This window comes from Canis lupus, chromosome 13, assembly GCF_003254725.2.
Source record: "Canis lupus dingo isolate Sandy chromosome 13, ASM325472v2, whole genome shotgun sequence".
NCBI classification, from domain to species: Eukaryota; Metazoa; Chordata; class Mammalia; order Carnivora; family Canidae; genus Canis; species Canis lupus.
This window is the reverse complement of record NC_064255.1, coordinates 4907976-4922082: the sequence shown is the minus strand read 5'-3', so window position 1 is coordinate 4922082 and position 14107 is coordinate 4907976. Positions and strand designations below refer to the sequence as shown.

Sequence of the window (14107 nt, the reverse complement as noted above, 5' to 3'; positions counted from 1 at the left end):
ACACTGTTAATAAAGATGAACTATGGCATGAGTTTGGAGAAAATGGTTTATTCAAAAAACTTTAAGGTGTTTCTGTGGAAACTTAAGTAGATTCTCCCTCTCTCTCTCTCTCTCTCTCTCTCTCACCCCACCTTTTGTGGTGGAAATCCTTCGAAGTTTCTTCTGGTTTTCTCATTTTCCTTCTAGGGATGGAAAATAAAAGCCTTGGATTTGGCTGGTAAAATCTATTCATTTTAGCATCCTTTTTTTTCATTTCTAACTAGTGTTTACCACTCCCAGCCTGTCCTTCTTGTCCTTTTCTCTATTTCTTTCCATATGGCTCCCTTTTGCTTTCCCTCCCGGAGCAGTGTCCACAGCAGACTTTCCTAGGTGACTTTCCCCCGCTGTCCAGCTCTGGGTGCCAATGTCTTTGGAGAAGTCTAAATTAGACTCTTAATCTTTCCTTGCTTGCTCTCTGTGTTGCTGCAAAGGAGTTAATGAAAGTTTGATTCTTCTGCACGTACAGATCACAATGGCCACTGTTAAAAAGCCTTCAGCATCTGGAAAGTCTTTGACTTGTGCTGGGGGCAGTGAGGTGATAAGTGTTATGCTTTCCCTGCAGAAGAGTTGTAGCAAGGCTTCTTCTAGTTATTCAAAATTATATCTTTCCTTTCTTGAGAGTACCAGTGCCTGCTTTGGCAATGCTAAAACTTTCCAGCAGTCGTAACAGGAAGAGCCCACCACTGGCATATTTCTAGGAAGCCAGAAAGCACTAAAGCTGTGATTGTGATGATGAGTGGCAATGACAAGCTGTTTTTGGTCTAGTTTTTTGAGGAAAGTCTAGGAAAGATTCTTTCACTGCTATAAATAGCCTAGCAGATGGATTCTAATGGATGTACTCTTTTTGAAAGACGATATTCCATAAAATTCTATTGAGGATTTGTGGGTGACTTACAAGATGAAATGCTGCTTTATTGAATCTTTTCTGCTTTGCATTTAGCTGCACTTTCCTCATGGCAATATTGTTACTGTACATGTAAATATGTAATTGAGGTCCACTTTCTTGGTCAAAAAATGCTATGTAATTCTTATAAAAATTAATGAAATGGTAGGCTCTTTTTGCATCACAGACTCTGGTCTCATGAAAAAGAGAAACTGCTATTTTCTTTTGAATTAGAGGATAGTTTTGAAGTTTGCTACTAGAAATAGAATATATAAAAAATTTAAGTTTACTGAATACAAATGCTCTGTTCCTGGTTGGCGAATCATTTAGAATACAGGTAGGTATAGATGTACATTTTTACCTTAAATAAATTGCTAACAAATCTAATCCAGCAATATATTAAATGAGACACATGATACATTAATTGTCAAGATAGGATTCGTTACTAACTCATTAAAAAAAGATCTATTTTCTATCAAATGCCAACCTTGTTCTTAATGATGAAATACCATAGAAATTCCCTTTAAACAAGACCAGGACATCTGTTGCTACTGCTCTTAACAATTAAAGGTTCTCAGGTCAAGCTAACAGATGAGAAATAAAATTACCATGATTTGAGACAAAAAGACCATCTACATTGAAAATCCAGGAAAAGTCAACTGTGAAATCATTAGAATGAATAGAAGACCTAAAATAAATATTAAAAATCCATGTTTTCTACATGATCTTTATTTTTTTATTTTTAAAGATTTTATTTATTTATTCATGAGAGACACAGAGAGGCAGGCAGAGACACAGGCAGAGGGAGAAGCAGGCTCCATGCAGGGAGCCTGATGTGGGACTCGATCCCAGGTCTCCAGGATCACACCCTGGGCTGAAGGCAGGCTCTAAACCACTGAGCCACCCAGGGATTCCTCTACATGATCTTTAAAAAGCAAGTTACGTGTCTGCAAATATACGTAAGAGAATCATAAGACAGGAAGATACTATTTAAAATAACAGTGAGAAAAACGCTCTGTGAAATTAAAAATATGACAGCCCAAATAAGGATTCAATAGAAATCTAGAAGATAAGCTTGAGAAATAGTCTTAGAGAACCAAAACTCAAAGAGATGAACCGAAACAGAGGAAAGATGAGAAAACTGGAGGATCTGCCTAGGATGTCCATGATCAGATTAAAAGGAATTCCCGTAAAAAAGAGCAAAGCAGAAGGGAGGAAATTATCACACATACACACCACACACAAAGACCATTTCACTGCATTGAATGTCTAAAGCTCGTACTTTTTTCAGATTCCCTTCATTTTTATCTAATGTACTCTTTCTTTTCTAGGATACTACAATACATTCACCACGGCTCCGTAGGCATCCCTTAGCTGTGACAGTTTCTGACTTTATTTTTGATGATCTTGAGAGCTTTGAGGACTGGTCAGGTATTTGTAAAACGTCCATCTGCTGAGATTTGTCTGCTTTTTTCACAACTAGACTGAGGTTATGGATTTGGGGGAGGAAGATCACAGAGGTCAGGTGCCACCTTCATCACATCATATGAAGGGCACCTACTCCCCACAAGTGCTCTACTGATGACCGATGTCACCTGACCTAGGTGGTGTTTTGTCAAGTTTCTCTACCGTGAAAGTTATTCTTCCCCAGCCCCGTTCCCTACTGTGTTCTTTGGAAGGAAGCCACTAACCATGTTGGAGTGAAGAGTTCCACTGCACCTCAAGGATGAAGTAGCTACATAAATCACTTCCAAGAAATACTTTAGGAGCGTGACTGTTGGATGGTGGTAAGACCAAGTTGGGCTGTGTTGAGAAACTGCCTGTTTTCCAAAGTGGCTGCAACATTTTGCATTCCCATTAGTAATGAACAAGAGTTCCTGTTGCTGCTCTGCATCCTTACCAGAAATTGATACTGTCAGTTATTTTTTAAATTGTAACCATTCTAATAGATGTAGTGGTGTCTCCTTGTTTGTCCTTGCTGATGTTTTTAAGTTACAGGAGTTTAACAAATCCATGCCTCATAATTCAGGAGTACCTCTGGATCTTTTCCTATTGGTCTGATGTGTGTGCCAATTCTTATTCATGTGTTGTTTTTGCGTGTCTGCCTACATTTGATTATATGATGAATATTGTATTTGAAAAAGTATTTGTAGAATACAGAGAATGACATTTTCTTCCTCTAGACAAGATTTCCATATGCTTCTGCCTACTACTAACCCAGAACTACCTTATTCTAATTCCAAAGTAAGAGATTTTTCTAGTCCACCCAGGTAACTTGAAGCAGGGCTGCTTTCCTTATACTTCACCCTTGCTCCTAGGATGCATCCCTTTGGAGGTCACAATTCTAAGTGCAGGGTGGTGTGTGGATACTCCTTCTCTTGAACCCCAGCCCTCTGAGGCTAATTCAACCTCTCAACCACTTTTTCCCAACCATTAAATGCTCCTTGAGCAAAAGAAGCTCCAATTGTTGGGCCTGGCAGAGTGAATTTCTTTCTTCTCCCAGATCTTACCCTGGCAATTCCTCACTATCTTATTTGTTTTTTAGAATGTTTTAATTTGATATCATTTTATTTCCCACTGCCAAGAGTGAAAGCAGCGTCCTGGGCTCCCTTTGCTTTACCCCATCCTTCAGGTCTCCCGCTGGCTTTAATAAGTATGGTAAATATGGCTGTATAAGATATATAGTCTGGGAAGAAATTGTAACAAATGAAAAATAAGAGTCTTGTCTTCTCCTTTTCCAGTTTAAAAAAGAAAAAAGCTTCTGACTTATTAGTCACGGAGCCACTGATCTGAAAAATCCTACCACCTCCTGGGTCAGGACCACTAAGCACAGAATTCTCCACAATCTCTTACACAGTGAGAATTTTATTACTGGAAAGCTCATACAATGTTTTTGTATACAAAGTTCAAAAATGCCGAAAACTTAGTATTTACATTTTCCATACAGTACATGATAATCTTCTTCTTATGCTAAATAGAGGAAAAAAACCCAAAGCATTAGAAACCATTCTTCAAGGTATAACACTTAATTGGAAATAAAATTAAGAAAATTCTTTAATATTTTAAAGTATGTTATATAAAATACATTTTGTTTATCAGGACTACATTTTTTCCCCATTTGGCTGGCACTAATATTGCTAACATATTTTTTAACACACTTTTAAATGTTCAGCAAACCCTATTTAAGTGCAGAAATGAATTCCACATAATGTCTGAGAAAGAGACTGTATAAATTTTAGTATTCTAAATGTTAAAAAAATAGTTAAAGGGATAGCAACTATAAATCTTACAAATACAATCTTGAGTGGTCATAAAACAAGTTTTTTTTTTTTAAGGAAATCAATTGCACTTGGCTTAAAAGAGTAACATTTCATCTAATCCTTCAGGACATATTATTTAAAAATGTAGAACGATCAATGAGCAGCATAATACAATCAACACTGGACATCAAGCACCTTATTTTAGTGGCATAACAGATGTATAAAATTCCTAAAACAAGACTTTACAAAATTCACACAAGGAAGATGATGAAGTGGAATAAATGGATTTTTAAAGTTGAATTTCTGTTATAACACTTTCCAGTGTGTCAGGTGCCAGTTATTTTTTATACTATAAAAGAATACTATTTTTCAATTTTCTTAGAAACTCAGTGTAAAAGCTACCAAAGTAGTGCTAAAATATCAGAATAACATAAAAATATTTGAATAGCTTTTCCAGGAATTCTAAAAAAAAAGTTCAAATACATATAAACTTATTTTCAAATATATAAAAAAGATACAAAGATAAGTTTTAAATACTTTAGCAAGGAAATATCTTGATTTTATGCCATAAAAGTGAAATAACATATAGTACATCTTAAAATACTTTTAACAAGAATAGAATCTTCATAAATAGAAAAGGAAGATTCCTCTAATCCCTTCTCCCACGCAACTTAAAAAAATATTAACCTGCATATTTCTGCTTTCTGGGTATACTGTCATCATTGACCTCTGAGTGAAATTAATTCTATTATTTTCGGAATCTATTGTGTCCAGCGTAACAGTAGGCAATGCAGCTGTCAGTGCAGAAGAATACAACAGTGACATGGACAAGACAGCGTACTGTCACCTCCAGTGTAACATGAACCCACTCCTCAGCATCGGGACAACCTGCTTCTCACGTATCAGAGTGACTTCCAGTGCCATGCTCTTTTCTACCTCCTGAAGCTGAGTGAACGAGCAGTGATGTGGAGCCTTTCAGGCTGCCGGGCTCTGAAGAGCCTGGGACCTGCAAGCTGCTGCTCTGCATTGGGCCGGTTTCAGTGACATCACTTTTTGGAGTTACCCTAGGTAAAAAGATGAAAGTCAACATACATACAGACCAAAGCACAAATGTGATGCCAAATGTCCTTACAAATGCTATCTACTTCTCATGAGTTTTACTCCCAACCAGTTTCCACTTTTATCAGAGCATGATTAACTAAAACTCCTTATGTGTACCCTAACACTTCAAAATGCAAATACTTATTTTAATTTTTAAAAGATTTTATTTATTTATTTGAGAGACAGAGACAAAGAGAGCACATGAGTGGGGGCAGAGGGAGAAACAAGCTCCCAGCTGAGCAGTGAGCCCAATGCAGGGCTCTATCTCAGGACCCCAGAGATCATGACCTGAGCTGAAGGCAGCCGCCTAACTGACTGAGCCACCCAAGTGCCCTCAAATACTTTATTTTCAAATACAATGCTAACTTCAGAAACTGCATTAAGCACCCTCCATGCATGGGCTGAACATGGTGTGGCATGGGGAAAACAATTAATAAGACAGGATTCCTGCCCTTGGTTTAGTAAATATTTTATTCATTTCCCACCAAGGATGCGATGTTGTGTAATTCCAACACAAAGATGGAAATACAAAGATGCATCAGACCACAGCTCTGCAAATTTAGTGGAGGTTTAAAGGCACGTGTCTAATTAGAATCTGGTCTGCAAAAACTGTTATGGGAACACAAAGAAGGAGCATTTGGTCTAGTTTGGGAGGACAGAGGTGAGACAACCTAGAGACCTAAAAGTACTTCACTATCAGCATTCTGGCTCATTCGATGTTTACCTGTGTTTGGATCACTTATGACCATTTGGAAAAATTTCATTAAAGATAATGTCAATATCCTTTCATGTTCAGAAAATAAGAAACAGGGATCCCTGGGTGGCGCAGCGGTTTGGCGCCTGCCTTTGGCCCAGGGCGCGATCCTGGAGACCCAGGATCGAATCCCATGTCAGGCTCCCGGTGCATGGAGCCTGCTTCTCCCTCTGCCTGTGTCTCTGCCTCTCTCTCTCTCTCTCTCTCTGTGACTATCCTAAATAAATAAATAAAATATTAAAAAAAAAAAAAAAAAAAAAAAGAAAATAAGAAACATTTTATAATCATCTTCATATAAAATGACAAATGCCTTTTAGCACTACGACACAGTACTAAAACTTAATAGCCTGTATTTCAGAAGGATCTCAAATATTTACCCAAATATACATGCAACCTTGAACAATTACCATAGGAATGACTGTTACTTTCCTACTTGAACAACATTCATGAAGGCTCTTTTCAAAGCTAAGAATTAAACTACCAAATAGCACATTTATAGGCTGAAGCCAAACTTCCTAAACCCAAACTTCCTTGGACTAAGTGTATGGACATGTCATCTAGAACATTTTCTTTCCAGGTATGCTATGCTTTAATAATAATTAAAAAAAAGTATAATGCAGAATTCAAAGGAGTCCTGATTTAAGATAACAAAAATCAAAGCTCACCTTCCTTCACTCCGTGTACTTTCAGATATGCTGATCTTATCAGTCCCATTGCCTGCCCGGCCTTTCCTGTCAGCCTGTTCCTCACAGAGTCGGGAGCTGGATGCTGCTGGGGAGGCTGGCTCCCCACAGTCCTGTTCTCTTGATCTGGGGGTGCTCGCTCCATCTGCTCTCACCTCTCTCACTGATGTTTCAGGGGAGGTTTGTATTTCTGTCAAAGTTTCTTGTCCTAAGTAATCGTGGTTAGTGACTGCCACTGCAGAAGTGCCATGATTGGCTGTAGCACCTGTGCTGGTTCCCATGGATTTGGAAATGACCTTCAGCTTGTGCGAACTTGGTTTGTAGTGCTTCTTTTTGTGCTTAACTTTAGAATTGTGCTTTAAGAAGAACTCACATGACTCCTGTAGTACTCTTCTACTTTCACTGATTGGACTGTAAGAGAAACCAAAGAGAGGGTTTACTTGGCAAATGTTAAGTGTTATGAAGAAGCCAAAAAGCACATAATATATCTTATGCCAAAAATCCTTAGTCAATAAAGTTAAAAATTTGAAATGACTTATGGTTATGAAATCTGGGATTATAAATACTATGAGATATAAGTAGACTGTCATGAAGTGAAATCTTTTTTTGCAGACACCATTAGTTGCCTTTGTCAACATAAACAAGTTGGTGAGAAATTTAAGAAGTGAAACCAAAGGATGAGGAAACTCAAAGCGGCATAAAGTAGGGGACTATCTGCAAATTATATGTAAATACATCAAATATAAAAGTAAACCTGAAGAAAAAGGACAGAGAGTGGCTGGTTGTTAAATTTAATTATTTGCTAACATTAAAGTTAGCAAGTTATACTGAAGTGAATATATAAATATGGGATAGATATATAATAATAGTGCAAAAAAATCAAAGTCCAGTTAAATGCAATTCTTCAGACTTCAAAAACTTAGAAAAGATCTATACTTCTGAGATTTTTACCACAAAAGAGTTTATTAATCAAACTAATGGGGAATAGTTAAAACAACTATACTACACTGTTGACCGTATAGAGCATACAATGTATATAAATAACCAAAATGAACTATTTACTTGTAAATCTACTATATTGTTATAACATGCTATGTAAGTTTAAAATGTTACCATCTTAAGCAAGGCAAATAAGTGACATTTTAAGTCAGCACTATGTATAATAAAATTTCAAGGTATTAAACAATGATCATACAATATATTTGAATCCTACTTTATAGATTCCCTTACATATATTTGATCCCATTTATTCTCTTATCACTGATAAGAAAAATTTAAATTTAAAATGCTGCACCAAATAATGAATCCAGTGACAACAGTAATAATCTTGAATATAAGCTGTGGAAAGAAAATGCACACTTTACAAATCTTTCATTCATATTTCAATAGAATAGTGTAGGTCAAAGACTATTTTAATGAGTGCCAAACAAAATAAAGTATGTTTCTCCAGGCTCCAGGAAAAAGAATTCCAAATTTGACATAATAGCTGACATAATGAAACTCCACTGAGTGAGGACTTAAATAGTTCCTTGGTATTTGTTCTACTTAATTAAAACAACATCAGATAATTAAATAGATTCTTACTCTCTCTTACGATTTCGTTTAAAAAACCCAGCCCATTCTGTGCATGTCTTTTTGCTTCCAACCCAGAAGACAGCAGAGATGCCAACAATTAATGTCATCAGATATTTTATCATAAATAAAGCCAATTCTGGTCGAGTTTCTGTTTTAGCCTACAAAAAAAAAAAAGTGAATAAAAATTTCAGTGGTGCATTTAAAGTGGAGAGAAATCTATATAGTCAATGTAAAACTCATACAAAAAGTATAAATCTCCAGTCTGTTTTATTATAAAATGTTTGACATAACGTAATATAATGAATGGTGCTGCTTTAAGTGCATTTTTTTTTTTTTTAATTTATGGTAGGCACACAGTGAGAGAGAGGCAGAGACATAGGCAGAGGGAGAAACAGGCTCCATGCACTGGGAGCCCGACGTGGGATTCGATCCCGGGTCTCCAGGATCGTGCCCTGTGCCAAAGGCAGGCGCTAAACCGCTGCGCCACCCAGGGATCCACCCCCCCTTTTTTTTTCTTTTCTTTTTTTTTTAAGTGCATTCTTTATTAAAGTTCTGAATGAAGAACTTTTATCTGTTTATCAAAATATATAATTAGAAAGGGGAAATATATTTAGGAAGAACATCCTAAATCTTGGCTTGATTTCCCAGCATTTTTTCCTGTAAGTATAGCAGCCTCTTATAATTGCCAAAATATTTGGTTCTAAGAATTCATCTACTTTCCCTCATTATAATCAACCAAAAAATCACACTTAAACTCATTGGAACAACATACTATTTTAGAGTCTTTACACATTGTTGTTTATGTTATAAAAAATTTGGTTGGTTAGGGTGAAATAAGTATCAATACAATACAGTAAAATAAGTTCTGCTTTTATAAGCATATACAAAACCAAAAATTATAAGATAATATGATCAAATTAAATATACCCAAATAAGGTCTCTTCCTACTACGGAAGAAGAATGAAAAACAACTCCCAATTCAGCAGAAGTTGACAGACCTGTTCTTCTGTTTCTGTTCCTCATTATTATCTGCCTTTGAAACTGAATTTAATTTTAAAAGAAGAGCTACAGGAGGCACTCCAACCTGTAACCAAAGCCAAAACTTGAGGACAGAGCAGCTCTGGAGGCATGGATCCCAGTTTCATCTAATGCATGAAGAATCATTTCCTCTATCTGCTGGACTTTCTTACAGGAGATCAAATGTTATGGTCATGACTAGTTCAAGTGTACTTCCAGGGAACATTCTCCAGATTAAAGCTAAATAGTGAACTAATACAGGGGTACCTGGGGGGCTCAGTTAACTATCTGCCTTTGGCTCAGGTCATGCCCTCAGGGTCCTGGGATCTAGTTCAGCGAGAAGCCTGCTTCTCCTTCTGCACTCCCCACCCCCCGCTTGTGAGCTCTCTCAAATAAATAAAATCTTTAAAAAAGAAATAGTGTAATGAACTAATACAAACGCTCTTTACCTGATAAGGACACGGGATATGGTACTGACGACAGTGGTCAGAGACCCAGGTTATCTCCCAGGTGATCCTATTCACCTGCTCATAGACGTAACATCCCAGAAGTGTCACCAGTGGCACAAGATACAGGCCACTAAAGACTCCAATTCGAATCATAAATTTCTTTAGTTTCTCTTGGTTCCGGCCATCATGTTGTATAACTTGTCGAACATGATTTAAGGAAATAATGCCAGCTAAAAGAAGAGACAGCCCGACAAACACACAAAGGCACAGTGGCAAGAGTACAAAGTAGCGAGAAGCATCCAGGTCATAAAGGCCAACAAAGCAAACGCCACTAATGTTGTCTCCTTCAACTTTGTTCATAGCAAGAAGCATAACAGTCAGAAAACCTGGTATTCCCCATGCAACAGCATGAAACCACACTGCTTTTTGTTCAATGGCTTCACAACTCCATTTTCTTCCTGCAGCTAAGAACCACGTAATGGTAAGAATCACCCACCACACGGTGCCAGCCATTGTGAAAAAATACAGAAACATAAACAGAACAGTGCAAGCCTTATTCTGAGAACCCAGAACTACTGTGTCACCTAGTTCTAGCTTCTCATCTGCCTTGTTGCAGGCTGTGCGATCGCCTAACAAGAATCCGATAAAGTACATCAGGGACACAATGCTGTAGCAGACGGAGTAATATATAATTGGTCTCTCTGGGTATCTGAATCTTTTAACATCAATTAAGAAAGTAAGGAATGTGAAAAGAGTTGCACAGAGACAAAATATTGAAACTATTCCAATAAAACTTTTTGCAAACTCTAGCTCATCGCTTTTAAAATACATGTTAGGGCATGGAGGCGCGCACTGGTCAATCCCCAGAAACTTATAGCCTTGTCCCCCAGAAGTCTTAAGATGCCTTGGACACCAAAATCCAATGTCTCTCTGGACTTGCTCTGTGTTCTTCTGAGGACCAAGAAACTGTGTGTGTGGATCAAAAGTTACAGGAACAGTCTCATCACAGTACTGCAATCTGTAAAAATGATAAAAACTGAAGTCAACATTTTTATTGATTCACTATTTTAATGTATGCTTTCCAGCTATAAAGTGCTACCTTATGCATTCATAATTGATGGGAGGACACACAACCTGATAGATTATAGGTTAGAGCTTTGAAGTTAACTAAAAACTTGTAGTTATTAGTGAGGCCCCAACACGCTAACATATGTTTAATACAAGGCAAGTGAATATGAAAATTTCCTTACTCAGAAAATTATCAATTTAATAATTTTTATTTTGTAAACTTTTTTTCAAGTAGGCTCTACACCCTAGGTGGGGCTTAAACTCACAACCTCGAGATCAAAGAGTTGCATGCTCCACTGACTGAGCCAGTCAAGTGCCCCAATTAATAACTTTTAAATAATTTCTGTTTCCAAGACTAAATATCTAAGAAAGAATTCATCCTAAAAAAAAAAGAAAGAAAGAAAAAATTTATCTTAATTAGTAGTCTCCAGACAAATAAGTGCTGGCTTGTCTGTTTACAGTATTAGAAATATAAGCCATGGGGAAATTCACTTGTTTTCTAATGCCCCCAAGTAAAGCGGCTCAATCATATGACTAAGGTGTTAACAGCTAAAATTGACTGAAATGAGACCCTTCCCTTTCCTGGATTGGGTTAGGTGATCTCTACAGAAGATCACCAAGAGGTAGACTCAGACCAGCTTAATTCACATCACTATTCTGTTTGTTTGGCTGTTTTTTTTAATTGAGATATAGTTGGCATACCGTATTATTTGAGTTTTAGGTAGGTGTACAACATAGTGATTTGACATTTATATACATTGAGAAATGGTCCCAGGTAAATCTAATCACCATCTGTCACAAAACTAATATAATGTTATTAACCATACACTATATCCTCATGACATAACTGGAAGTTTGTACTTCTTGCCTCCCTTGTTTACGGCATAGCAGAGTGAAGTATATTTCTATTTTGTGAAAAACTACTACTCAGTTAAATTTTTTTTTTTACAGTTTTAAACTTAAATTAAATTTGCCAACATATAGTATAACACCCAATGGTCACCCCATCAAGTGCCCTTCTCAGTGCCCGTCACCCAGTCACCCCATCCCCCCCTCACCACCTCTTCCACAACCCTTTATCTGTTTTCCAGAGTTAGGAGTCTCTCATGGTTTGTTTCCCTATCTAATTTTTCCAACTCAGTTCCCCTCCTTTCTCTTATAATCCCTTTCACTATTTCTTATATTTCCCTTATGAGTGAAACCATATGATGACTGTTCTTCTCTGATTGACTTATTTCACTCAGCGTAATACCATGTTGAAGTAAATGGTGGGTATTTGTCTTTTCTGATGGCTGAGTAATATCCCATTGTATATATAGACCACATCTTCTTCATCCATTCATCTGTCTACTCAGTTAAATTTCTACACACCAATATTAATTTGGAGGATCTGTATGGTTTAAAAATTAGTGGGAGCTTTAGGGCACCTGGGTGGCTCAGTCGGTTAAGTGTCTGACTTCAGCTCAGGTCATGATCTCGTTGTCCTGGGACTGCAACCTACACTGGGCTCCCTACTCACCAGGAAGTCTGCTTCTCTCTCTTCCTCTGTCCCTCCCCACACTGTGCTCTCTCGCTCTCTCTCTAAAATAAATAAAATCTTTAAAAAAATTTAAATAAATTAGTGGGAGTTTTTAACAAGAAAACATTTATTTTACTTAAATATTTATTTATTTAAATTTTTAAAAATTTATTTAATTTTTTAAAAGATTTTATTTTTAAGTAATCTCTACACCCAATGTGGGATTCAAACTCATAACCCCAGCATCAAGAGTCGCATGCTACACCAGCTGAGCCAGCCAGGTGCAGCAAAAAGAAAACGTTTAAAACATGCGAGGAAAAAAAAAATAAAAATAAAAAAAAAATAAAACATGCGAGGGATCCCTGGGTGGCGCAGCGGTTTGGCGCCTGCCTTTGGCCCAGGGCGCGATCCTGGAAACCCGGGATTGAATCCCACATCGGGCTTCCGGTGCATGGAGCCTGCTTCTCCCTCTGCCTATGTCTCTGCTTCTCTCTCTCTCTCTCTCTGTGACTATCATAAAAAATAAAATAAAATAAAATAAAAAAATAAAAAAAAAACATGCTTTAGATATAGATAAGAGTAGCAAATAATAAAATACATGCCCAGATAAAGAACATTATGTATCTACCAACATTTTAAAAACTTAATATTATGTCAGTTTTGCTTTATATCTTTTAAAATAAAACAATATAACATTAGATCTCAGGTGGGACCCCTTTCTGGTTTTACTCTCTTTTTCTCTCTCCCCAGAAATACTCATTACCATACGTTCAGTTTTTATTCTCCTTATGCATTTAAAAAAAATCTTTCTTATGTGATTTTCTAACCATAATATTATATAGTATTGTTTCACAGGTTTTGAATTTTATATAAATGACACCGTACTATATATATCATCCTATAGCATCCTATTTTTACTTAATTTTTAGATTTATCCATGCTTATAGATGTGGATCAACTACATTAATTTTATCAACTATATGGTAGTATTCTAGTGTATAAGTACATCACAATTTACTAGTCATTCTTCTACAATGGACTTTCAGTTTTTCCATTTTTAAAAAAAATTACGAATAATTAGCAATCAGTATTTTTTTTTTAATTTTTATTTATTTATGATAGTCACAGAGAGAGAGAGAGGCGCAGAGACACAGGCAGAGGGAGAAGCAGGCTCCATGCACCGGGAGCCCGATGTGGGATTCGATCCTGGGTCTCCAGGATCACGCCCTGGGCCAAAGGCAGGCGCCAAACCGCTGCGCCACCCAGGGATCCCAACAATCAGTATTCTTATGTATGATCCACTGTTTGTGTAAAAGTTTCTATAGAGGGGGATTGCCTAGAATGTAAGGTATGAGTATGCTCAACTTTACTATATATTACCAATTGTTCCTAAAAACAAGTATGTGTTCACCAGAAGTGTATGACTTCCACAAAGCATCTATATACTTCCTTTAGTCTATATATAAAGAAACAGAAAGGTAGACACAGCTTCTTTCCCAGGTTTATCGTGTAAAGTCTCATTATATCAGCAGAATAACTCAAATTACAATCCCCTAATGTCTAGAGAATAGGAGACAAAAGTTATTAATCAAGGTCAATGTGCAAAAAGGTCAGTGAATTGATAAGTTCATTTCCCCCCAGTTTGGGTCAAAGGCACCATTACATGTTCTCAGAGAACTGTGTACTTCTCTTTTGTTGTATCTAGCATGGTTAAAATTTTACATTTATTATTATAATTATTTGATTACTATTTGTTCTT

General features: G+C 36.8%; 1 protein-coding gene across 7 annotated transcripts in view; it reads right to left on the bottom strand.

The window, feature by feature from the left end:
- Positions 1-3769: 3769 nt before the first annotated feature.
- FZD6 (frizzled class receptor 6) overlaps positions 3770-14107 on the bottom strand; it is a 40893-nt gene continuing 30555 nt past the window's right edge. For all 7 annotated transcript variants that reach the window (XM_025450425.3, XM_049093306.1, XM_025450427.3 and 4 more), the window contains 4 exons: positions 9762-10779; positions 8305-8453; positions 6703-7131; positions 3770-5246 (listed from right to left, as the gene is read on the bottom strand). In XM_025450425.3, the coding sequence (XP_025306210.1) occupies positions 5078-5246; positions 6703-7131; positions 8305-8453; positions 9762-10779 (1765 nt within the window). In that variant the 3' untranslated portion in view covers positions 3770-5077. The remainder of the gene's footprint in view (positions 5247-6702; positions 7132-8304; positions 8454-9761; positions 10780-14107) is intronic.